Here is a 27910-nt window from a genome sequence, read left to right on the forward strand (position 1 = left end):
TTGCACTGAACAATAATAAATCACTAAAGTCTTTTTTGTCCATCACAACACTTTAATAGAAAAAAATTAATAATGTTTTAAAGATAATTTTTTTTCTCATGGGCTCAATCCTTTGAAACATTTCAAAGCTAGCACAGTTTGCATCATTCTGACTAAATTCATTAGTATAGGCATATTTTTGACCATGCAAAATCCACACACATAGTATTTTTAAATGACTATATCTTCACAAACACACTTGTGTGTACTGTGTGTTCAAATACTGAATCAGCACGGTTAATTTATAATAGGTGGTAAATACTGCACTCTAGTGGCAATGCTGAAATTCAACAGGACTCTTTACAAGGTATTCCAAACATCAGATGTGACTACTATTCCATATTGCAAAAATATTGTATAATAGTTCACAGACGTGTATGGAATAAGAATGCTGCATGTTTCAACTAACAATTATGGACTTGTAAAGCAGCAAAATACTGCAGGTACCTTTCCTGACCTCTAAGCTGTTCTGGTCTATGCAACACTTAAAACTATTTCCCATATACAAAAATAAATATTGTTCATTCCAGCTTGTTTATTCGACATGAGTACACAAATTCTGTAGTTGAGTTCAGTAGATGGTTAAGAATAAATCAACTGTTCCTTTCTTTATTTTTCAAGGTATCTCTTTGAATTTGGAAAAAGACACCAGCATTTATCATCTGTAATACTTGCCCCAGTGTTTGATGGATTCAATAAGATGGTCACCTCATGCTGCAAGGAGGCGGATCCAAATATTTGCTTGACTAAAGCGGTAAAAAAAAAAATGTGTGGTACTTCACAGTGACAATAAGTACTGAAATGAAAATGATAACAAGCTCTCATTGTCACTTTCAGCCTGCTTGTCCTTTACATAATAAATTAGAGGAAACCATAAATTGGCATAGAGTGCAAAAATGAACAATGCACATAATTTCAAGCCACTTTTAACAGCAGATTGAGATGACATCAATAGCTTTTTAATGTTCATCTTGCATCATGGTGTTTTTTTTAAAGATTAAATTTTAATAACCCAAGGTGATCAATTGAAAAAATAATTTTTCAGCAGTAAAGGAAAACCATTAAATGTGTGTCATGAACCTCTATTAAAGTCATACAAGCCTTATGTAATTAACAAATTTTGCCATTATTATGTTTATTTTTTTCACTGACATAATTAAAATCATTCCATTATTTCAGAAACCTCAAATCAAAGAAGAGATGGAGACTTTTAGCACAAAGCTTGGTGGAATATGTGAAAGTTATCACAAAATGGATTTTATTCCTTTCAAACAAAAGTAAGTTCATGTTTAAGTAAAACTTAAAAAAGAAAAAAAATAAAGTTGTATAGCATGGCATTTAAGTTTTTCTCAGAGTCTTTTGACAAAGAGATGGGAACTACTGAATAATGAAACAAAGCAAAAACCTGTCTAAAAAATTATGTCATCCTCGATGTTACTTTTCAGAAAGCCATTTCTTTTTGGTATTGAATAATATGGCCAGTTTAAATATTTATTTTTCTGACACAATCAGTCAGTCAGTTCCTTTTTATACATTGTACCTGCCCCCACAAATTCATATTATATTGGCCCTGCTAAATGGAAACTTAATATACCAGTCTGCTAAACACCCATTTATATAAAACCATATAAGCAAGGCTGCTGTTTAAGAAAGAGCATTAATTCAAATTGAATGTGTAGAACTACAGTTTGAATTTCATAAATATTCACAAATTACATAAAATTATAACATACTTTGCATAAAAATGACAATATATGGGAATACATGTTAGAAATCTAGGACTCTGAACTGTTTCATGATAGCCTCATTTGGGGAGACAAGAGGGCTGGCTCTATGCTCACACTTCATAGATGCATTCTAAGACATTGCTGGCTGCAGGGCTTGGCAGCTTAAATGTTTTAGTAAATTCCTAAGAGGCAAGACAAAGTGTTGGATTTCATTGAAGTTAAAAGATCTAAAGAAATGTTATTTTTCTTCCTCAGTTTTAGAAAAGGAATTCTAAAATACAAACCCCATATAATATTGATGATTCATGAAATTTTCTAACATGTAATGTTAAAGGTCTAAGTTATGAACTTAAGTGTAAAAAGTTCTTTCAAAGCTCACATTTTCAAAATCAGATTTATTATTTCTGCAGGTGATCCATTTAAATAGTAATGACCAACTTAGACCGAAAAGGGACTGCATGGGCTAATTCTTGACTATGTAGGACTTTCAGAAAAATTGGAATTTTGATTCATAAAGCAGTTCCCTTCATATAATGGACTTTGGAAGGTGCTTTGTGATGGTGATGGGGAAATGAACAAAACTAAACTAATTTTGATATATTTGCCAAATGTTGATGATAAAATTTCATGACAGAGTTCCAATATGTGCTTCTATAAGTGTTTACTGGCAGGAAATCTTAATTGTACTGTATATTGAGCTTTACTTTAGATAGTTTGGGAACAACATGTACTATAACATCTAAAACCACCTTAATAATCTTAAATCTTATCAAGGACCATAATCTGTTGGACTCTGAAGAGATTTCTACATCTGTATTTGAGACATTATTCTTTTCTTCATCACTGTATCATAGTAGAAATCAGACACTTTATTTCTAAAGAACATTGTCAAACTTTAATAGTCTTTTACTAGTATCAATGGCAGAACTATAAAATCTATTATTTTTTTTATTTAATAATGAATACAAACAGTATTTTAAGGAGTGCACCTGGAGATAATTTAATTAATAATGGAAATTGTAACTTTCGAGTCATGAAATTTGGCCATCAGCAAAATACATTTGTCATTAATTTGTGCAAACGTGGTGTAATGCAGCTAAAAATTGTACTTTCCATGCAGCTATCTTAACTTACGTTCCTTAACATCTATCCAGAACAAGATCCAAATTGTTTCTTTAAGCACAAGTCTTGCTAGATTAAATATTTTGGGAATTTTTTTGGAGGTGTTGGATTTGCAATCTTTATATAGAATTATTTGGAGTAACATTAGCGGAGGTAATCTAATGGAAAAAAAACAATCTTTTAGGATAACCTATACTATATTGATTGTCCAGAGTTATTTTACTCAACCAGAAACACCGTAATCCATCCCATCCACCATAACAAATTTTTGCTATGGGGTGCCGTGGAATCAGCGTTCAGAGAGTCAGCAGTGGAAGTCAAACCCTGTTTATTCCTGCACATGTGGAGAAGAATAAGACATCAGCAGTAAATAGAATATATGCTTTTGCAGAGGGGCACTCCCTCAGAGAACTTGTCTAATAACAGCAAATATTGGTGAAAGACATCTCTTTTTAGTTTACAGTACAACTCGAAACAGACAGATTTTAACAATAGCTGTAAAAGTTAAAATAAAACCAGAATATGTTTCTCTCCAGGCTCATGCTATTCTAGGCATCTGTCCATGCCAGTCACATCCATATACTTATATTTATCCTACAGAGGCACAGTCCAAAGCTTTTTCACAAACTTCCAAAAATTCAACAACACCCTTCTAAATAAACACATCTGTCCTCTGCTTAATCACTTTGATGTCTAAATATACAAGAGTATCTGTCTGATGTTGTGCACTGTATATTCATTGTTGTCTCATTTGGGTAAGGTGAGGTGTTGAGTTTGTCTTAATTTAATTTTGAAAAGAAATATTTGAAATTAGCTCTGTTTTACCTTTTTATAGTGTGATTTCAAAGCTCAATCAATTGAAATAAAGTAATGGAAAATGCTGTGTGGGATCAGTTGGTGCATTATATTAATTAAAAATAAATTTCAGCTCATGCTGTTCTTCTATATTAACACCCAATGCCCACTACCATAGACTTTTTTTAACATTTTTTGCAAATCTTCTTACAATTATTTTAGGCTGCAGCATTGTGTGAACTTACATGTGCAAATACAGTAATTAATTTATACTAAGGTGATTTTTTGGTATTGTTCTTTCATTTGTTCAGGATTACCTGGTTATTTGGACCAATCAAGCTATTCAAACATGAACATTTTTCTTGTAATGTAGTGGCTTCTATGTTCGTACTATATGTTTATGCACAGTGGTTGGCATGCATACAGAATTTATTTCTTCTTTCTTAAGTAATTGTTTGTGTGTTTATGTGTGAGATGCATTTTTTAAGTTAATGATATTTCAGTATAATTACAGAAGTGCACACAGTGCCCCTGATTAGTAATAACAAATCCGGTAGGCATTAAATGGTCACTTCACTGTAACCAGCAGAAAAATGGTTTCTACAGCAAGGCAAACCATTTAGAATTTTGCAAATGAGCCAGCTGCTTGCTTGTCGCACAACAGTGCCTATAAAAAGTCTTCTGTCTTTTAGAAGTTTTCTTATTTTATTGTTTCACAGTTCTGAATCACAGTGGATTTAATTAGGCTTTTTGACAATGGTCAACAGAAAAAGACTCTTTAATGGCAAAGTGAAAAATATCTCTGAAAAGTGGTCTAAATTAATTACAAATATGAAACAAAATAATGGGCCACTTATGTTTTGTTCCCTTTAAACCTAAATTATCACTGGTGCCGCTAATTGGTTTTAGAAGTGAGTTAAATGGAGTCACGTGTCTGTAGTCAAGGGGTTTAAACTTATAGTATGAATGTACCTTATGTGGAAGGTCTAGCTTTGATGAGTTATTATTGTGGCTAAACTACAAAATGAAGATGAAAGAACGTTCCAAGCAAATCCATGAAAAAGGTGATTGAAAAGCACAAGGCAAAGCCAAGTCACTGAATATCCCTTGGAGTCCAGTTAAATCAATCACTAAGAAATGGAAATAGTATGGCTCAGCTGTATATCTTCCTAGAGCAGGCCATTCACAAAAACTGAGTGATTGTTCAACAAAAAGAATAGTAAGGGAGACCACCAAGAGACCTTTGATAACTCTGAGGGAGTTACAAAATACAGTGGTTGAGACTGGAGAGATTGCACATATAAAAAATGTTGACTGAATGCTTTACAGCATGTTATGTTTGTACCTTTTGTGAAGGTGCTTATTTGATAGTTGGACTTCAGTCTTCACACATTATACACTTCATGTCAAAATTTTGTTGTTAGTACTAAAACATGAAAAATGTTTGTCTTTTAGGTATGTGTTCAACATTTCTTGCATTTTCTGTCATCCTACACTTACATAGATCTTTGTAGACATGGAACACACATGAAATGCATGTGTTCCAAATAATATATTTTTTAGCCTATACAGCTCTAGGTACCTCACTCCCTGATAAACAAGGCTTCAGTAGGGAGAGGTGTTTGCCATTTCTGCGGTGGTGGGGGGGATGGGATAGCAGGCTGCTTGCTGCTTGGGCTTATCGACACATTTACAACACAAAAGACGCTGAATGGATTTAAGGTGGGCCAGGTTTGCGAGTTTTTTTGTAAGCTTTGGTAATTCTAGTGTTAAAAATGCACATGACGTTTCCGCTATGGTTTGCCAGAAGGCATAAGAAAGACTCTGAAGTCAGCCGCAGGCAGTCTCTATATTCTAATTAGAGCAAAATTGAGTTTTCTGATTATTATACTAAATGCCATGCTTGGTATAAGTCACCTACTGCTAATTATCAAAAAACAAACCATCCCTACCATGAAGCTTGGTGGTTCGCAGCATGCTATGGGGCTGCTTCTCTGCTGCATGCTCTGGAAGGTTTATAAAGGTGGAAGGTAAAATGAATGCATCAAAATACAGGACAATCCTAGAGGAAACCAGATGCAGTCTGCAAGTCCTTTCCAGCAAGACAATGACAGTAAGAATAAAGCCAAGGATACACAGGAATGGCATAAAAACATTAATGTTAATGTCCTGAAGTTAATGTCCCAGAGTCCAGATCTCAGTCCAATTGAAAATTTGTGGCTAGACTTGAAAAAGTCTGTTCATTTATGATCCCCATTCAACCTGAAACAGCCTGAACACTTTTGCAAAGAAAAATGGGGAAAATAACAGTTTGGAATTGCTAAAAAATGGTTCATTTATTAAATGTTGACTTGAAAGTGGTGTGACAGAGTTCTTGACTGTACCTACCATACTCTCTTGAACCTGGGACCGTCAATAGTCATGTCCGAGAATGATCTGGCCAATGGTGACACAAACAATCAAGAGTAAGGTGCTTTATGCTTTTTATTAACAAAGTGTCCAACAAATGAAAGTGCAGTGCAAATGTTAAGCAAATAAGTCAATAAAAAAACACTGTGTCTGGTGGATGTTAAAGTTCACTAAATAAATAAATATAAAGCAGGGTAAATCCATGGGTTGAAATACAGCCAGGACCTTGGTGCCTACTTTTAAAACTGACATTTCTTCTGCTCACCCTGCTAGATCTTCTGAGCCAGAGGAGACATCCTCTGACAGGTGCAGTCAACTTTTTTAATCTGCTTTTTGTCTTTGCTGACATCCTTTGGTGTCTGCACAGACCTTGAGCCCTGCTTCTTTTCCCACGCCACCATCTTTTACGGCCTTCAGCTGGAGCACACCTGGAATGGTTGTTTGCTCCTGCTTCTTAATCACTCAGCAGAAGCAACCCAGTCCCTTTGAGCACCATCTGCTGACTAACCTCAGGGCCGCAATCCCAACCACCTGCATCCACCTCATGATGTTGCGATGATCCTGATGTTTCCTTCTCTTTAACCTTTGTCTTTTGTTTCTAGTTCTTTTCCGTTTTCATGTTCCAACCCCTCTATCTGCTCAGGCACAGGTGCCTAATCATGCAGCCCAGAGCGCTACTGAGGGAGTTGGCTGAACTGCAGGCATCTGTACGTGAAAGTGTGCTCCGCCAATCCCCCCATCAACACCCCAGGGCCACTTGTCCACACAGCCATATGCACCTACGCCTGCCTGAACACTCTGTTTTTAATTAAAATCAGCACACCTCCACGGACCCCTATCTCATCTTACTACAGTGGATGATTACTTATTCATCATTAATTTAGATCACTTTGCAGATATCTGTTTTCACTTTGAAATGTAAAAAGTCTTTTGTATGTTCTTCAGCATTAAAAAAAAATACAAATCCACTTTTATCCAACAACAATAAAATGTGAAATCTTCCAAGAGGATTTTTTTATAGGCAATGTAGTTTAAAAATAGTTAATAGTGATATTTCTATTTACTTGTTTAATCTGAACTATTTATGAAGACTTCTCATAGTTTAGACCCCAGAATGGCTTTTGTGATGATCCTTTCTCTATGACAATTGGTGAATTTGTTGATCATGTTGTGACATTTATTGTTACATTATCCGAATATACAAAATATTGAGTTTTCAGAAATATATGGAGGATTCATCCAAATACCCTTTACATTTTTGGAAGAATCAGTTATTAATGTGCAAAGTAAAAAAGTATGGACATTTGTTCACATGTATATAGTTTCTTTTACTCTTTACAGTTATACTTGATGTACGCCCCCCAATAAAAGTTGCTCGCATCTTGTGATGCTCCATGCCCGGAGCCTTGGGCAGCACCAGTTCATAGGCGCATCAGCAGTTCATAACCGAGGGTGGACGAGTGAAAGTGAGGACACAATAAAAATTTAATGGTGCAAAGTGCAAGAGTGCAAGGTTTTTCATAACAAGCAGGGTACAAAAGTGTGGTGCAATCAAAAATATTCAAAAAATAATTATCTATAAAACAGTGGTTCTATGAGGAAGTTAAAATACAATAAATAAGCTAATTTAAAACTAGGAATAAAATCAGATTCAGAATCTTCTTTCTTCTGTCTTGTCACCATTACTCACCTCTCTTTTCTCTCTCTATCAACCCTAAAGGTCTTCTCAGCTGGGCTGAGATGCCAGCAAATGCAGTCCACAATTCGACTCCATTCCCAGCCACTTCTTTAATGACATACTGAGCTCAGCTCCCTTCTATGTGCTGCCCTCCATTGGTCTCCACAGGACCCCGGACCTCATGATCTCTCCTGCTTCAAACTACTCAGCAGGGTTGATCTGGCCCTGGTGGACCATTCCTGTCACTCTATTGTGGGGTATCCATGACCACTTTTCTTCTTTTTGCCTGCACTGGCCTGACCGCCCAATGCTTATCTCTCCCATCTTTTCCTCGATTTTTCCTTCTCTGTTTCTTTTTTCCCTTTTCTTTCTTTTTCATTATTTCCCACTCAGACCTTTTTTATACCCTTGTCAATGTAGGTGCTTTAAATTATCCATGGAGTATTAATGAGGGATGGCTTCATCGATCGAGCTCATACATGTGATGAGCAATCAGTAACATCCCCCATTATGCACTCTGTTGCCACATGTCTTTTCATCCACACACATATTTGCTCTGATCAGCCTTGGACCCCCGACATGCTGTACCACACACCTTTTTAATTTTGATCAGATACTGCTCTCTTGGGCTAAAAACATTTGAAAAAGAACAGACTGTAAGGTCAAGGGCAAATTTATTATTTTTTTAACCAAGCACACTTTCATTGTTGTTCACAATATTGATATACCAAACACACTACTCAGAAAAAATCTAATACATATAAATTGAGCTGCTGCAGCATAATAAACCTGACCTGATTTAGTGTACTGAATTGTATTTTGCTTTCTTGTGTAGAAATCGTAAACATCTGCAAGAAAAGATGCCCACCTCCCCGCCAGAAGAAATTAATCGAGTGGCTCAACTACAAGAAGATTTTGCTACAACTTGCTGCTTTTATACAGCACCACGACTTAGATGTCAAGAGTTGGTGAGATGATAAAGAAGTAGTTAGTTTTTAAGAGAATGATTACTGCAATAAAAGCAGAAATACATTTAGGTATCTGTAAATTACTTTCAGCACATTTTGCGTTCAAAGATATATTTGTTATGCTTTTAATTTTGTTAAACTTCACTACTCCCTAGAGCCTATAAATGGAGATACTGTGCATACAAGACACTACAGAGGGAGTAATTGAATCAGTATGCAAGACACCCATTGTATACATGTCTCCCTGCTCTTCATCTTCATCACTTTCCAAATTGCCTAAAACCCTACAGTGCTTCTCATACCCTCCCTCATATCCCTGATCATATTTCTAATTACAAATAGCAGTCTGAATGGAGAGCTATACAGTTTGTTAATAAAGTTATTTAAACTTAATTTTTTCAAAGAATAAATGATGCAAATCATAATGTAAATATTTACTATTTATAATTATTCATAAAGGAAACCCATTGATCTTTCATCCTGATCAGTCTACATTTTCTTTTCTCTAGCAATAGCCATCACACACTCTTATGAAATTCCAAGGTATTCCAAGAGAAGCTAAAATATGCATTCTCTTCTGTATGTTCTGGCTTGGTCCAAATTTTCTCACAAAGCACAGTAAGCAGTGTATCTAGTCAAACTAAATCTACACAGCCTTTATGTGTGTGACAGCTGAAGCTATTATGAACAAATTACAGCATATACACTTGAAACCATACAGGGAACACAGAGCTGCACCTGTTCATTTTTTGTGTAACACTGGCTGTGGATTGTACATTCACTTATTGTTTTGTACCCAAAAGTGTAGTTCACCACAATATACAACAATACCTGGAAATAGGCGTTTAAAAGCTTTTGCATGTATACTGCCTGAAAGATTGCCTCAATTTTTTGGACTTAATTACACTGCTAAAAGGTCCACTTTTAGTCTTGCTACACACAGACATGCCATTGGTAACTAACTACATATTCTGTAGATGAATGCATTTCTGAAGACCCAGTGAGAAAGTACTTGTTCTTGTCAGACAGCCTGCAGAATAATTTTGTCTTAAGTGCAATTTGGTTTTACAAAAATCCAAATTATTATTTTCCACAGATAAAGGCAGTGATTGGAAACACCTGTAAAGAAAATCCTTGCTTTATAATTTAGGTGAGTATACATTCAAAGGGTTTACTGCTAAAAAGTAAAGATAAAAATATTATTACAGCATTTTCTTTCCAATTTTGAGTTAGTCAAACCCAATCACATTTTAATATATTAGAAATCTTTGAAGGTTTCTATTATATTTGAAAGTTAATTATTAAACAAAATTTAGTACATAAAATACAACTTAATGTTATTAGTAATATGCAAGATCATTCATTAAGGTATTTTGCTAAATGTTAGTTAAGTTTTATTACTACTTGGTAACAGTAAGTTTTACATGGAAAAAAAATCACTGTTACTACTGTAAATCTGATAATTAAGATCAATTTTTATTTTTCAAGGAATAAATCCTACTCTGAGTAAATACTACTTTGATGTTTTGACAAAAAGTATTGAGAAATAAAATATCCAAATAATGTAAATTATGATGTTCATTTCTTTTATAAACATGTATACTGTTAGTAGAAATTTTTGAAATGAAAGATAAAATTGAGGTTATAATGAAGTTTTTTTAAAGGGTAGAAAAGTTAAAATGGTTTTCCTTTAAGGGCCAGTTTATAGTTTATGCTCAGATTGCGTACACACACGCATCATGGCTGCCACATATTCTCAGCGCTCATTTGAAGCATCTTCTGTACACATCCTAAGAAATTAACGTGACACATGCCCGAGTTGCAGTACCAGCCAAAAACCAGGGGGCGCAGTGCATTCTAGTTGGAACATGACATCTGAGTCTCTGTTTACTATAACATGTTTTTTGTTTTTTTGCACTTTCGCAGCAAAACAGCATCAGAATGTATTCTGAGGCACAAAGAAGAAAAAATAGGAACACAGTGTAGAAAATAAAGGTCTATTTTGTGATTAAAGTGGAGAATTCAGCTTTAATCTCGTAGTTTATTTTGGTGGAATGGTGGCTCTGGTGTAGGTGTCAGTCTAGGGTAGTCTCTCTCTCTTCAAGTGGCCTGCAAACAACTGAATCTCCTGGCTAGACCCATCAGGGTCCATACATTGCTTTTAAGCATCTCATCATGGAGCTCACTGCTTATTCTGTTCAGCATCCTGCCCATGGTAACCTCCTCTGTGATACGCACCACAGAATCATCATGGAGCCAGCTTTGGATAAGGTTCACAAAGTTTTGAGTTTCTGCCATTATGGGGTGATATGGATAAATCTGTCAAATTCAGAACTTAAGTCCCATGACGAGAGATCTCATAGAAGTACAACGAAGAATTTGCTGCTTCTTAAAGTCGTAATTATCCAACCTATCCAGAGTAATATTTTGAATAACTTGCTGAGCATCTACAGTCAATAGAGTGGCCAGGATGGCAGCCCAGTTTCTTCTTCCCCAGCATATCATCATCACAGCTTGGCACTCAAATTTAAGTAGAAAGCACACAGCATCATCAGACAAGGACATTTTTTGTAGCATATCTCTGGCACGAATAGGAACAGGAGCCCTGTCTTCTGGATCAGGCTAAAAACGGATATGCTGGCCCTGAGGATAGTATGGAGTCTTCTGCTGTTGATAAGTTCCCATTTTGTGCAATCTCGCTTCTGGTGTTACTTATTGCATTAATGCTTCTGAGTAGCACAAAAGGACTGCCAGGAGGGTACTTGCAAACAGATTTTATTCTTCAACTTGAAGAAACAGAATTGGAGCCTTTATTTAAACACACAGCAACAGTGGGGGTGATCCAAATGCTGTGTTATGAATCCCAGAAGAGAAACAAGTCATCCTTCTGGTGGCTTTTTTTTCATTCTAAGGAGAACAGAAATGCATCACTCATTTCCTTCCCCTTAAAATAGTCCAAACCATTACGCCTGAGATAATCCTAATGCTCACATGTGTGACCATCCATCCATCCATTTTCCAACCCGCTGAATCCGAACACAGGGTCACGGGGGACTGCTGGAGCCAATCCCAGCCAACACAGGGCACAAGGCAGGAACCAATCCTGGGCAGGGTGCCAACCCACTGCAGGACACACACACACACACCCACACACCAAGCATACACTAGGGCCAATTTAGAAACGCCAATCCACCTAACCTGCATGTCTTTGGACTGTGGGAGGAAACCGGAGCACCCGGAGGAAACCCACGCAGACACGGGGAGAACATGCAAACTCCACGCAGGGAGGACCCGGGAAGCGAACCCAGGTCCCCAGGTCTCCCAACTGCGAGGCAGCAGCGCTACCCACTGCGCCACCGTGCCGCCATGTGTGACCAATATATGTGTTATATGCTCTTTGATGAGCAGAAAGGCAAGTAAGAAATTTGTTATACTGGGTACACAAAACAATAAACTTTGCTTGACTTGATTTTAGTACATGTGAGATTTTTGAGACAACCCCCCCAACTACACTGTGCACTGACACTTGGTTAATGCAGGCAGGAACTGGTTGTCTACTACCAGTGCAAGTGCAAGTTCAAAGGCATCCCACTAAACATGTCTGGTTGACGCAGGAAACGTTTAAAACTGGCCATTGACCTGGCCATGTGCTCACTTTCTGTCTTCTCTCCGAGGAAGGCTATCTGTTCTTTTAATCAGAAGAAGGGAGCTCATGTAGGATGACGTCAATGCCACTGCGTGCTTGATGTCTTTGTATGTGCTGTGCTGTGCTGTGACAGCTCCTGTTTTGATGAATGCTTTGATCATATTTCTGTCTTGACAACAACAAAACTCCTTCTTTTTTCAGAAACCTGAACTCACCTCCTCCACTCTCGTACAAGTCTGTGACCAACACATCACAATATGTTGTATGCTATGTTTTATTGTAAAGGTTTCATTGTGTGCTTTTTGTTGGTATTTTTTTATTGTTAACTGTGATGAGCAGAAAGGCAAATAAGAATTTCATTGTACTGACTACACATAACAATAAACTTGACTTGACGTGATTTCCATGATATCCTAACATCATAACTATGTGCAAAATGTCCTCAAAATGGCAGTGCACATGAAAAATAAAATGGTGTCATGATATAACATTAAAACATAATAACTTAGCCAATATATAAGTAAAAGTGAAAAATAACAGATTTAGATACACCATAATGCAAAATCCCTAATTAATCAAAAATAAACAAGGGAAGCACAAAAGAAATTTAAAATACTGTAGATTGGATAATAAGGAGATCAGACTATGACTAATATTTTTTTAAAAGACCGAATCGACATGATTTGGCAAATCAAAGGTGGCAGTGCATTTCTTTGCCAGGTAAGATAGTTCAGCTTTATACTGTAAACACAATCACAACAAAGTAAAATACTGTACTGTAAAATTTTATTTCTGGCTTCTATAATATAAGGTAAAGTAGTTATACACACTTATCATGACACTGGAGACTAATGACATGTTGCATGTTAATTAGCACTTGCAAGTAAGAATTTCACTGTCCTCTGTATGCATTACAATAGCAACCCTCTAAAGCTATTAACAATTACAACAATACCTGAAATTGAAGCATCTTTACTAATTTAGTGTTCAGTTCTAGATGCCAACTCACCTTACATATACATATTTTTCCTCACTGCTAGCTTATATTAGTTTTCCTTTTCTGTTGAATGCCTGGCAGGAAGGAGCTATTTATGCCTGTTCATAGCATCAGTTCTGGTGTCAGGAGTCATTCAATGCTGTTATAAAGCTCAAAGTCTACTTATCTGAGCATGTGTGCTGGCATAAGTAAAACAAGTTTCCCTCATTTCCTTCAAAGATTGTAGTACTGGGTTAGGTTAGGAGAATTCTGAAGAGGAGACATAATCAGACAAAAGTTCACAGACATTAACGACGAACAGAAAAAAACAAGGGGGATCCACATTATTGACCAAAACTTTAAGAAAATTAAACGGCACACATCATCGACACTGCAGAAAAGGAAACATTGCTCAGGTTGAACATTACAAGGTACACAGAGTTACAGTAAACAGCACAGTAAACAATAAATAACAGCATCACAATTATAGACAGTAGTAAAAAAAACAAATAAGTACAAAATAAAGTCAATTTATTATAATATTGAGTGGAGGAGAATAGAAATAATGAAAGACAGATATGAATCAGAGACTCTGTTAAACTCTGCAGCAGCAAAGAAACTGTTTCTTTGTCCAGTAGCTCTTGCCTTTAGGAACCAGGAACATTTCCTTGATGATAATAACTGAAAGAGATGGATGCCCAGATAAGTGTAACCTTTGATTAAATTTCTAGCACATTCCCTGACCCTTCATGTATGTATTTAGGACCTCAGTGGAGTCCGGTTCAAGGTTTATAATCTCTTCTACTGTCCGAGGATCATGGTGCAGTTTATGTTCAGAGTGAGCAGATGCATTTCCATGCCAGACAATTTATAGAGGAACTGAGAATGCTTTCAGTGACAGCTCTATAAATGTATACCAACACTGATTTGGGCAAGTTAAATTTTTTAATTTTAAGGAGCAAAAAAAAGCACATCCACTCCTCAGCTTTTTTGATACAAGCATTTATGTTTTTCATCCAATTTCAGACTATGAGCAATAGTACCAAGAAATGTAAATGATTCCACACTGTCCACAGTGACATCATTCATAACTAGGGTAGTAGGATGTAGGGAGTGTCTCCTAAAATCCACAATAATTTCTACTGTTTTAAGGGAATTCATGATTGTTGTGGGTGCACCAATTCACCAACCAACCCATCTACATTCTCCCTAGCACCTCATCTCCATCTGTCATCAGATCAATCAAGGTGATGCCATCAGCAAACATCAGCAATTGAACAGATGTCTCACAGAAGGTGCAGTCATTAATAATAATAATAATTCATTACATTTATACAGTATAGCACTTTTCTCAGTACTCAAAGCACTATCCACACAGGGAGGAACCGGGAAGCGAACCCACAATCTCCTTACTGCAAAGCAGCAGCACTACCACTGCACCACCTGTGAGGCGCAGTGGTAGTGCTGCTGCTTTGCAGTAAGGAGATTGTGGGTTCGCTTCCCGGTTCCTCCCTGTGTGGATAGCACTTTGAGTACATTGGTATAGAGAAAGAAAAGGAGAGGAGGCAGAATGCAACCCAGAGGGGACCCTGTTCTCAGAGTCACATGTTTGCTCATCTTCATTGTCTGACATCAGTTATTTAGAAACTCAAAGATCCAGAGACGTGTAGCATAGTCCACATGCATGCTGAGACATTTGCTGTGGAGAAGCTCTGTTATGATTGTGTTAAATGCAAAACTAAAATCCACAACTAAGATCTTTTCTTTTGCCAAAAGTAAATGTTACAGTATATGTTATTTAGCATCAACCCATAATATCTTAAGTAAACTTTATTTCGATGTAAGTTGTTTCCATGAAGTGTAACAAGGTTACTGGTTTGGTTATGACCTCTGACTCATTGTTTGTCCCTTTGCAGGCCACCAAATCTTCCTGTGTTTCAGTTTAAAGAAACATATATTACCAAATTTTCACTATAGAGAGGTGTTACATGAAAATAAATCCTTCATATTTAAGTGTGGATTAGCTAAATTATGGCCATATCGTTTATATTCTACTAGGGGGTTCACCCCCTGCTCACTTCGCTCGCCAACAGCTTGCGCTACACACCAGCCACTTAGCTTCTCTGCCGCTCTTGTTGTGAAAAGTGGGGCTGAACGCACCCCAAGGAAATGTGGTCGCTCCTCCGAAACCCCCTCTTAAACGGTGATACAATGGGAAACAAAGAGGTTTTTTTTACCTCCTCTTTGCTCGATCAGCTGCTGGCTTGCTGCTGCTGCCTTGCTGCGTGATCTGCGTCTCGTGTTTCCAACATTTAAAAGCCTGTACAGCTGTCCTACTCTTTCTCTTTTGTTTTCCAGCCCCGGCATGGTTAAGTCTCTTGGCACAAAGTCTCATCTCATGGGACGTGAGTTCTTGATATTTTTTAGCTTATAATTTAATAATGGAATCAGAATCTGAAAATCTAAGAACATCACATTAAAGTTCGATAAATTCTGAAAAGAATAATACCAAACATATATATGTAGGTTTTAAAATAAGCCCAATATAAAGCATGACAAAAAACATCACATAAAATCGTTGCACTTTTAGGCTTAGGATTTTATATATAGAGAGTAGATTAACAAAATGTTAATGGACTGTGAATGTTTCTTCTCCTGACTGGGGCATGGCTGGCACCTGATTACCAAAGGAGTAGTTCTGCAGGAAAACCAAAAGAACCACAATGGTGATGATAAAGTGCTTCAGTGTGCCAGGGGTAAAACACATCAGCAACTAGGCGACAGTATACCCAAAAAGTGTGAATGGAAACATATAAGTAAAACGTGCAACGACCTCAGCATAGGAAGGAGGCCCATCTTTACTGACTTAGATACAACTGAGGAGAGCAGGCAAGAAACCATAAGACCTGTAGACTGAGAATACTGTTATGATGTTTCTTATTTAATAATAACACCAAGGAGAGGAGGCCAGTATTTTCCTGCCCACTTGGTACAAGACACACGGTTACTGATTAGAATGACTGCTTGTATAAGAAGACAAAAAGTTTAGAGGCTGATGGGTAAACCTGGCCCCACAAGAGCTACCCAGGAAGCACATAGGGATTGCTAGCATGGTTTTCCTGTAGTTTTAACTTCCTGTGGCTAAAGAGAGCTGCCCGTAACTCAAGGTGTGATTCTGAAATGAAAAAAGCTGTATTAAACCAAAGGTAATGTGAGTCTGGAATTAAGAGGCAAGTTTGGGACAAAGTTTGATGGACGTGACTAAAATCAGAAGATGAGAAGTATACAGATAAGAATGGGAGATGAGGATAGTGAGTGTCTCTTGGTAGTGTTTATGAGATGGGTAACTTGGTGACTCACTTGTCCTAATAAAAAGGGCTCACGAGATAAACAAGTAGTAGGATTTCTTGTTTTATTGCTTTTCCTTTTTACTTTTTGTTCTTCCTAGGCTGATCACTACCTTATGTGCTTTATTAAAAAAATCATATTGGCATTATTCTGAGTATGAGAAACAAATACATTAGTAAAGCCTTTTACTTATTTTACTGTATACCTTTCAGACACATTACTATTAACTTACTTCAAAAAATCACTCATTTCTAAGTACCGGTAATAGCATTATGTCAGTTGTGGTAGAATCCTGAATGGACCAATAAATAGTATAATGAGACTTAAAGTTAAACTTCATTGATTACACCCATAATATTAACTATGTGACCTATTATGATAATTATGTTAATTTAGAACTGCCATATGTTGTATGTAAATGATATGCTTTCAGTGTCATTATTTATCCAACACCTCTAAAGTTATCTTCTCTATTTAAAAATAATGAGCAAGTTATATTAAGTTCTCAGTGCTACATTATTTTTTTATATGGCTCTGGAATAATTTTCAGTATAGACTTAAATGGAATTTGATTGAGAAAGGAGAATGTTTACTTTTAGAAAAATTATAACTGTGATTGTACAGGCAGTGATTATCACACTGATGGCTAAGAGCTGATTTTTAGTGTGCTTTACTTGAATGACATTGAAGAACAAAGGAGGGGGGCCTGCACTACAAAGATGTGCTTTTTGCACAGGGGAAACCCCTCGTAGTTAGTCTGATTAAAGTATATCCATGAGAAAGGAAAAAAATGAGCAAAAGTGAATTCTGCTGTGAAGAAAATTAAACCAATGCCTTTTGCTTTTTAGGCCTCCTCAGGTGTGACAATTGCTTGTTTGCATGACTCTTGTTAGGTCATCAAAACATGTAGGTGGCATGCTCTCTTTTGATGTTTCGTAGTCTTTTTTCTCTTTGTATTTTGGTTTCAGTCCAGGACTGAACTGCACACCTCTGTGTTCTCTTTGACATTTTAAGGTGTAAGGCTTTTACCTCAAAAAACAACCTAAATTAGACAGTGCATCACTGAAGAATGTAAAGGAAAATAGTATCTCTGTTTGGCACCTGTTTGGTTGTACATTTAGTAACCTTAAAACTTATATATTTAGATTAGAAATGCATTTGCACATCTGCCAGAGTCAGTGTGGTCTGTTATTATTGCTGTGGCAGCACATTGACCCGTCATCATATCATGCAACTTACTGTACAACTGAATCTCTGTACGTTAAATCCTAAAATACAGTGTGCAAAGATTCTATTAGAACCACTAAAACCAAGACTGTGTACTGAGTTCATTTCTGATTATATGTTTGAAAAAAAATAAGTAAGTTTATCTGTTTGCTTCTGTAAAAATAAATAGGACTGAATTTATAAACCACTGATCTATGGAACTGAACAGTGCAGGATAATTCTCAATTATAAATCTCTCAGACTTAGAGACCACCATAGCACTCACGAAATTCTAAATATAAGCCATATTTGATTGAAAATTGTTATTGAATGAGTCATTTAATCTACAGTATTATATATACAGTGTCTGTATGCATACACTGCTAATGTCTGTCTGTCTGTTTGTCGGTCTATCGCACTATTACTGGGGCTAGAATCTTGATCTTTGTCTTAATCGAAAGCTTATTATCTGATACATTCCAAAAATTCAAACAAGTTTAGGTAGCAGTAACCTGGTGGGCAAAAAAGTTCATTTTAATTAAAGCACCATTCCTGCTTGCTCATCTATTGATAATTCCCCAGTACATGGTAAACACATGTTCAGAATTAGTAAGGAATTGTACGTTCCTATGTTGTTAAACAGCAGGCAGAGAATTTACTTTTGTTTATTTCTAGCTTTTTGTACTGGGATGGATCTGGCGTAACTGGAGGTCCACGTGTTTCACTAGTTAACTAATATTTCCTTGTGTCATATAGATATTCTGTATCTTCTAATTTTAATCAAACAATTCATCTTAATTTAGAGTGCAAAAAAATGTTCAATTTTTGAAAAGTTTTAAATTTCTATTTTATAATTTTATATTTTTTGCAGAAAATTACATTATTATTATTATCAATGTAATTTTAAAAATGATATTTACAAAGCCATGCATTTTTAAGAATACGTGGGCAACAAAAAAGAGAAATGAATACACTTTTTTCATTTTGCAAATTAAAATCCACTCACTAAGCAAATTATTAAAACCACTACACTGGGTAGGGTCTCCTTTTGCCTTCAAAACAGCCTCATTTGTTCATGGCATGGGTTCCACAAAACATCTGAAGTATTCCTTTGAGATTCTGGTCCATGTTGACATGGGTTCATCAAGCAATTTCTGCAGATTTGCCAGCTGCGCATTCATGTTGTAAATTTTCCATTCTTTTACATCCCAAAAGTGTTCTAATGGATTCAGATACAATGAGTGGGAAGGCCACTGAAGAACACTGAACTCATTGCCATCTTCATGATGCGAGTTTAAGATGACTTTTTATTTGTGACATGGTATGCTATCATGCTGGAGGTAGCCATTTGAAGATGAGTAAATTGAGGTCATGAAGGGATGGCAATAGTCGGCAGCAGTACTCAAATAGCCTGTGGTAGTCAAGCAATAATGAATTGGTATTAACAGGTCCACCACCAACCAACATCCTGGACCATTGACATAAGGTAGGTTGGGTGCATGGATTCATGCTGTGGATGCCAGATTCTGGCCCTTCCATCTGTGTGCCTCAGCAGAAAGCGAGATTCAACAGACAGGGCTCTGTTTTTCCAGTCTTAAGCAGTCCAGTTTTGTTGAGCGTGTGTCCACTGCTGCCTCAGCTTTCTGTTCTTGGCTGACAGAAATGGAGCCCAACATGGTCTTCTACTGTCTTCAGGGTTCCACATGTTGTGCATTACGAGGTGCTTTTCTGCTTACCACAGTTGTACAGAATGGTTATATAAGTTACCATAGTTTTTTTGGTAGCTGGAACCAGTCTGGCCATTCGCTTCTGACCTCTCTCGTCAACTAAGTGCTTCCATCCACAGAACTGTCACTCACTAGAGTTTACATTCTGAGTAAACTCTAGAGACTGTTGTGCATGAAAATCTCAGGAGATCAGCAGTTCTAGAAATACTCTAAACAGTCATCTGGCACTAACAACCATGCCATGGTGGAAATCATTGAGATCCCTTTTTTTTCCCAATTCGGGTGTTTGGTGTGAGGATTAAGTGAAGCCCCATACTTGTATCTGCTTGAGTTTATGTTTTGTGCTGCTGCCACATGATTGGCTGATTCGATAACTGCATGGACAAGCAGGTGTACAGATGTTCCATACATTTGCTCCATAAGTGTATACTCATTCTGTGATGAAACCTACTGCATATAATGTATGAATAGATTGAGACAGTGTTTTGTCATTTTTGATTTGTTAAAATTGATAAAGCAAACAAATTTAAGGTAAGTCATTCTCTTCACTTGCAAAGACATGCAGCTTTTTCCAATCTGTCTGATCAGTGTCATTTTCATCAGTGATATCAAAGATACTCTGATGTGTTAAGATTGTGAAGTGCGCATCTTTTTATTACAAATGTCCTAAAATTGTTAATTTCATGGATGTTTCAAAATATTTGTATTGGTCTATATATATTCTGTTTCTTGTACTATGTAGAACATGGCTAAGCATTGAAATTCAGATATTCTATTTATATTGTTCAGTTGTTGACAATGTGTTGTGTCTACAATTCTTCACTGGTCTCTAGACGAGACTGTGTTTTGCACTGTGTTCTTTGAATATTTAATTCAGCAGTGTTGGTTTGCATCAGTCATAAATATAACTATATTATTGTCATAATGTTTTGATGAAGAAGTTACAAAAAAGAATGTATAAAAAGATTTTCAAAAGTATGTTTCAGTTCTCAAGAAGGTGCCACAGCCTTTGATTTTTTGGCAGTTCTCAGAACATTTCTTTTTCTATCCACAGAATTATGATGAGCTCATACCTCATCTATTTCTTGATACCTCTTTGATTTCTGTGTTTGTTCTCTTTGCATTTTTAGGATTGTGCTGCCGTAACAATTTGTGAAGCTCTGAAAGACTTATTCTGGAAGTCGTCACATTCAAATTACTGCATTTTGAACACCATACATTCCTATGTTTCAGCCTTTTTTTGGATTTTGGCTTGTTGCGCAAAGTGGTGCTCTATTGCATAATGTTTGTCATAAGAATTTTAATGTTAAGTTTGGTGATACAAATAAAAGAACAGAAATGAAAATTGAATATTCATGGTAACAAATAAAAAACAGCAACTGAAAAACAGTCTATTTGTTTTATTGTAATGCATTAATCCAGTAGTGGAAATAAAACTTCCCATTGATTGTTAAGGGTCCTGACTGATTACAACTATTGCTGTTTACCAAAATTTCCGGTATGTAAATAGAGAATGAGTATTCTGCATTAAAATTTAGTGTTTATTATGTACACATTCAAAAACTAAATATACAGTACAATCAGGACCCAGTTAAAGGCATTCATTTTTTAAACATACTGAGTCATTGTGAGTGTGGTAATGGCATGACATTAACAGATGACCAATGAGAAAAATAGAAAGAGGAAACATTTTTTTATTTTTAATCAGCATCCTGGAATATGCTGTTTCAATGTTATTATAGCTAAAAACAAGGTTGTATCTTCTTATTACCATTTACTGTCTATAATTATGCAGGACTCCAAGAAAATGCTTGACTCCCTGTACTAATAAATCAAATAACAAAATAAGCCCTTCCTGGCTTTTGCCTTCTTTTCTAAGGGTAAAGTGTGCTTACACTTTCCTGCAAAAACAGCTAGGCTCCACAATACACTTACTTTACCATTAGAACTTCATTAGCATGGAATGTTATTTAGTTAGGCTCATCTGAATAAAATAGCATTACAAACAAATAATATTGTAAAAGGAAGCGGTAATCGTTATTGCTTAATATGACACAAATAGCCACATTACCTTAAACAACCTAACACGTAAGGTACTATCTAACCTCTTAAGGCCATGTCACATTAGACGTCTTTCCACGCTCCAGTGAATCCAGTGGCATAATGTGACTCACACCAATGTAATCTATGACTCACTCAAATATAATCAAATTTCTTTGGTTATAGAGGTGAGCTCTGTGAGAAAAAGAGCTGTCAGCCAATGAATGCTCATCCAGAGGTATGATTCATATAATGCAGCAAAGAGGAATTGGAAAATGGGTACTTTGGACCACCTGATATCTTGTTCTTTACGTAACATAACAGAAAGGAAAAAAGGCAGAGATTGCGGCTGAACTGTTTTTAACTGTTAACCATTCATACAGCTCCAGCTCCAACAGGCAGCAAGTCATTGGCTTTTACAAAAAGAAGCAAGCAAGCCTATGCTGGAAAATCATCACACAATTGCTAAATATGACAGGGATAGCAATTTTCAGTCGTTTAGGTTGACATAATCCAGCGATGAGATCAACCACCGCGGTTGACAAGTGTGACATACCCCACATAATGTGACGTTGGCTTTAAGGTCTTTTCCAGATGGGGGATAGAAAGAATGTGAAAATCAGCTCTGTAACTTTTACCAGTAACCTCTTACCTGTCTGTGTAACTGTCTGTGTTGTACCCCATGTGTATCAAACTCTGGACCTCTACGACAGTCTTCTACCTATCTGGGGTGTCTTTCATTTCACACGTTTTCTTCAACCCAGTTTTCCACCAATAGAGGGCTTCAATAAGGTAATCCTATGAGCCATTAAGTAGCCGCAGATGGACAGTGAATGAACAGTCTAATGCCCCAGTCAACTAGCAGCACACAGATAGAGACAATGACTTTAAGCTTTCGCTCACTGTATTTATTTGAGTCAAGACTGATAACAGCAAGTACAAAGTGATATATAGAATTATGGAACCTTTGGTGGGTTAAGTATTCACATAGTCCCATTGGCAACTGCAGAGTACTAATGAACATCCCAGGTGGTCTAGTTCCTTTACTGCAAAATAAATGTCCTCAACCAAAATGAAGATATATATATATATATATATATATATATATATATACATACAGAGAGAGATAGAGCTCTCAGAAAGTGTCAGTTTTTGTTAAAACAAAGCCACCTTCCCCCACCCCCAACTTCTCACCAAAGCCCCCTGCCTCACTTTGTCATGTTTAGTGGGAGGATGTGCTGACGTTTTACAGTTTCTCAAAACACATTGACATTATGTACATCAAAAAGTTACAAGACGCCATTATCACTAAGCTCAAGGTTAGTTTTCTCAGATTCAAAGCTAAGCAAAACTGTTTACAATTCCACTTCATGTTCCAGTTTCCCCAGCATGCACTGCCCTGCTGTTTAGCTTGACATGACTTCAGACTAATAGCAAAAGGCCTATATCCAGAAAACCCTTAAATATACTTCAAAATTACTTATAATCCAGTTCAGGTTTGTAAGGGGGCTGCAGCCTATTTTAGCGGTACTGGGAATAAGGCAGTAAACATTCAGAATAATGTCAGTCCATCACAGGGCTGTACTTACTGTAGATAGATTCAGATTGATATAGAAGAATTTGAAGTCAGGATATTATGCTGTGCTTATCATACACTGCACAACTTTTTCGAAGTCCTTGAGAAAGAGACTACTCACATTGCATGATAGAGTCGCCAGTCATATACGTGCTCAAACTGTATGAACACATTTGGTTTGATTGATATGTCACGACCTGGGTGCTCAGACTATAAGTGTACAGTACATGGTCCCGACTGACAGTTTTACCCATTCAAAAAAACATGATGGCCACAGGGTTCTCAAAATGATGTCAACAAAGAAAGGAGCCGAGTCCCTGACTCTTGCCGTACTGTACTCTAAAAATAGAAAGAAAAGAAAAAAAAAGATGTGACTGGACACACAAATAGTTGAGGTTCAGACAACACGGTCTGTCTGTTTTACAGAGAGAATTAGAGGTATGTAGTCTATGTAATTTACTGTTATGCGTGTTTATTTCAGCTTCTTCCAGTAAAGGTTTCTTAAGATGCTTTTTTATTGGTCATTTCGTTAGATGCTTATTTAGATAGATAGATAGATACTTTATTAATCCCAAGGGGAAATTCACAAATTTGTATATGATATTTAGGTTTTTGAAATTCAAAAATGTGAAAATGAGCATGACAACACAAATACCCAATGTACAATGTGTGGAACACAAATAAGGAAGTGGAAGACTGAAGAAAAGTTGAGGTGCCAACCTGGTCACTCCATTTACAGCCAATATCCGGAAAATGGTGCAACAGAAAATTGGCATAAAATCTGCCTCTTAAGCCTCAGCGACTTCTCAAAACACTCAGCTCTATCGAACAGGTCTGTGTCTGGGAGCTTGTTCATGTAAGACTTAGGTCCCCGACTGAGACCCCATCTTCCAGGAACCCTTGGATTACAACCATCCTATTTGGAAGGGGTGTGGCTTGATTGAGCGGAGGTGTGATTGGCATGGCATCCTTGGGTGGCTTCTCAGAGCTAAGGAGGAGAAAAAAGAAGACATGATTAGCGTTGTTGCCCCCTGTCATCCCAGCATGTTATTACATACCTTATCCGAGCCTGGAAGGTGATCCTGTGATGCCCTTGTGTGATAAGTGTACTTCATTCGCTGCACAACAATGTTTGGTAAAGTTGTTGGCTGCATCAGAAAATCGTCTCATGAGACTAATCGCAATAGAAGACAGCCAACTGAAATTTCTGACATGACAGAAATTCTTCCAAACATATGACAACCCAATCGTAAGATGAAATCAGGCATCGTGATCCCTCATATACTTGCATGTGAAACAATGGCCAGTAAAGCTGAAACTTGAGAAAATCAGTTGATGAATGCATATCAGACTTAAAATCGTGCCAAAACTGCACTGCGTACACCTGGCATTATACTTATACAGTATATCACAACGCTTATGGATAAAGTTCTATTGTGAACCATTGTAGTCCTAGTGTTAAGTGACCAAATGGAAGGCTAGGGAAAAGAGAATGGGGAGCTTCGATAAGATTTTAATGAGTTTATGGTTCTGTCTGAAAAAATGGAATGAATCCACATTGGGAAGTTTGGAACCAGTAATTGCAATAATGAACCTGTACTGCCTGTGACTCTCCAGACTTCTTTAAGTGACCTCGGAAGAGCTTTTGTGACTAGAATGAAATTTTATTCTCCATACTGAAGTGGCAGAAATAGTGGTACCCATAAACTTGAAATTCTCCATTGCCTTTACCCCTGGGCATTGATGTTTAAAGGTTAGCATGATTCTTTTGCATGATTTAAAGATTACCAACATTATTGTTTCTTTCTTAACAGTTAATTCCACATTCTTTTAGGCTATACCAAGTTCAGTTCACACGCATCTTATACAAGCACTTCTCCAATGCCACTGTGTGTAAAAAACAAACATTCTTTTCACAGCTTCGTGGTAAAAGTGCTGCTGTGTTATTTGTTTTAATATTTTGGTTGTAAGTCTGTTAATATTCGTGTTGCTTTGTAAGTGAGGGCAGTCCTTTGTTTCACCTCATTTGTGTTGTATCAGCCCAGGAATCCGTGCCTAGACTGAAATGATCCTCATTTCACTTAAAAAGCACCTTGTCTCAATCAGTATTCTAAAACAGTTACTTTTCCCTTGTAATTTATATGTGAGTTTGAAGGAACTGCAATTATATGCTGCAGGGACCTGAGATAAGATTGTTAAGGTATCATCTGTATCCCTATAGGAAAGAATCATAAAAATTAGATATAATTAGAGTGCATGAAAGCAGTCATAAAGTAACTAGATCATCTAGCTGTTTGTTTTTGCTCATTTTCCTTTGCACCTTTTAATGTCATTGCTGACCAGTCTGTCTCTGCATTCATTCTGATTCTCTCCCTGCAAGTTGCAATTTATCAGAAGCTACAGTTTGAAAGTTTTTTTATGTATGATATAACTGTTTATGTAATTGCGGGCTGTGATTATTTCTAGGTGTTTTTATCATCAATTCTCATTCAATCAGCTACTCAGTATTATGCATACACAGTATTATCCATAGTGAAATTTATAAGAGTGCTCAAGCGCAAGATGCTTTACAGTATGCATAAAACACATGTCAAAGTAACAAGAAAATACAAGATCAGTCAATACATGGCATTCTCTAGTAAACAGACTTTAAATGTCTACATGAAGAGAATTGATTTATAGTAAGAGCGACACAATGCAAGTATTGAAAATTCACATTAGAGCTATAGCCATTTAGCCATGTGTACTGGAAAACTGGGACAGGTAGTTGACATGGCATTGATGGGAGCCACCTGTTTTTTTGACAGAGCTGATATATAAATTGCATGCTGAAACAGTCCTCAGTATGTAATGTTTTGTTTGGAGGTTTATTGAAGCGTATTAAAATGATGGTTACACACTTGGAAAACTAAAAGAAATCATTGTGGCTTATCATTCATCATAAACCTTAGGCATTCATTTTGTGTTGCATTTTTTTCAAAGAGAAAATGAATGTTTGAAACATGAATGCAGAATTAAATGTAGCCTGCAAATATTACATTCTTATTTGTTACTGCTATAAACTTTGATCAGAGCAGATACTTTAGTAAGATTTAATTTGTCTAAAATTCATTGCAATACAGTAGGAATGTGTGCTGCCAGTTGATAGTTAACTGGCTCCAACATGGTGACACACACCCCATACTTGTGTAAAATCTGACAAAGCTTAAACAATGACTCCATGTACCCTGCAAAGGTAAAATGTAATCAAAGAAGTAGTGATTACAACGTTAATTTCAAAAACATGAATTTATTTAAAGAACACAACACTAAACAGTCAATAGTTGGCACTGACACTACTTGGATGGACCAGATTTTCATTGTGTGATGGTGGAACAATTTATGCTCTTAACCTCAATAATAATAATAATAATAATAATTCATTACATTTATATAGCGCTTTATTAATGCCTTGGGGGATACAAAGACACCGTCCCACAACTGAGTAATTAAAATGAATAAGTTGAAGAAGGATATTATTTCAAAGCCACACGTAACTTCTGTGGTTCAGGCTCATTTCAGTTTCAAACTAAATGATAAATGAAAGCTTGAAAACCTAAAACCGCATTGCTTCAAAAAGACTGTAGACTGTTGTTAAATTGTTGTATATGAGCAGTTTGCTGTACAAACACAGTTAAAACATAACCATGCTGATGCATCGGTTCATTGATGTGCTCTACTTGTTCATTCTCACCTTCACCATCCTCATCCACACACCTTGGGATTTGAAAATGTTCTTCTTATTGGCAAATGACACAGGAACTAGCGATTCTCCATCTAGCTTGTTTCCATTTACACCTGTGTGTTTTCATCGTGCACTATTGGGTTTAATAAAATATCTGGAAGGAAACTGAAGAGAAAACCCATTTTAGACTTCTAAAAGTCTTTTGGATGATATAAACCTATGATTTAAAAATGACCTGGTATTGCAGTTAAAACATTAACAAGTCATGATATTAAGTGAGATCTGTTTTTGGCAAGGATTGTTTTCTAATTAAACAAAATGGGTTGGAACAAAAACTGCAGCGTCAGGTGCCCCTCCAGGACCGACGTTGATCATATTTGGTTTAAATGAAAAAATATCAGTCAGAATCCTAACTCACCTATTTTAAGTCAGTGGGTAACTGATGTCATATGCTATTTGAAATTGAAGAAAAAACAAATTCTCACTTAGGGGGTCTGTACAAAACTTTTTCAAAACCTGGCAGGATCTAATCAAGAACATTTCAGAATAAGTATTTAAATTGAGGAAGCGGAATCCATCCCTTCTTGTTTATTCTATCTATATTTATTAATTTATCTATTTACTTATTTTTACTAGTTTAAAGTTTTATTCTGTTGGCCTAGCTCTCTTTCTTATGGGTGGGGGTTGATTTGTTTTGAACCTAGTTTTGTTAAACTTTACTTGCTTGTATGGAATGTTATTTGAGTTTAATAAAATCAATAAAATGCTTAAAAAAAAAAGAAAATTATCAGTCACAACAATACCCTAACCCACAACAAAAACAATTCATGTACAACGTTGGTACAGCCGTTGACTGTCAGTATTTTTTGTAAGTTATTCAAATAAGACAAACAACCTACTGGTACAACCTTCACGCACAGAGACACTGA

The 27910-nt window shown here is 36.5% G+C and overlaps 1 protein-coding gene across 1 annotated transcript in view; it reads left to right on the forward strand.

Moving 5' to 3' along the window:
• gc (GC vitamin D binding protein) overlaps window positions 1-21028 on the forward strand; it is a 117696-nt gene extending 96668 nt beyond the window's left edge. The window contains exons 9-13 of the mRNA XM_028805562.2: window positions 661-793; window positions 1219-1316; window positions 8606-8738; window positions 9835-9888; window positions 20772-21028. Of these exons, the coding sequence (XP_028661395.1) occupies window positions 661-793; window positions 1219-1316; window positions 8606-8738; window positions 9835-9888 (418 nt within the window). The 3' untranslated portion in view covers window positions 20772-21028. The remainder of the gene's footprint in view (window positions 1-660; window positions 794-1218; window positions 1317-8605; window positions 8739-9834; window positions 9889-20771) is intronic.
• Window positions 21029-27910: the final 6882 nt, after the last annotated feature.

This window comes from Erpetoichthys calabaricus, chromosome 7 (assembly GCF_900747795.2).
Source record: "Erpetoichthys calabaricus chromosome 7, fErpCal1.3, whole genome shotgun sequence".
NCBI classification, from domain to species: Eukaryota; Metazoa; Chordata; class Cladistia; order Polypteriformes; family Polypteridae; genus Erpetoichthys; species Erpetoichthys calabaricus.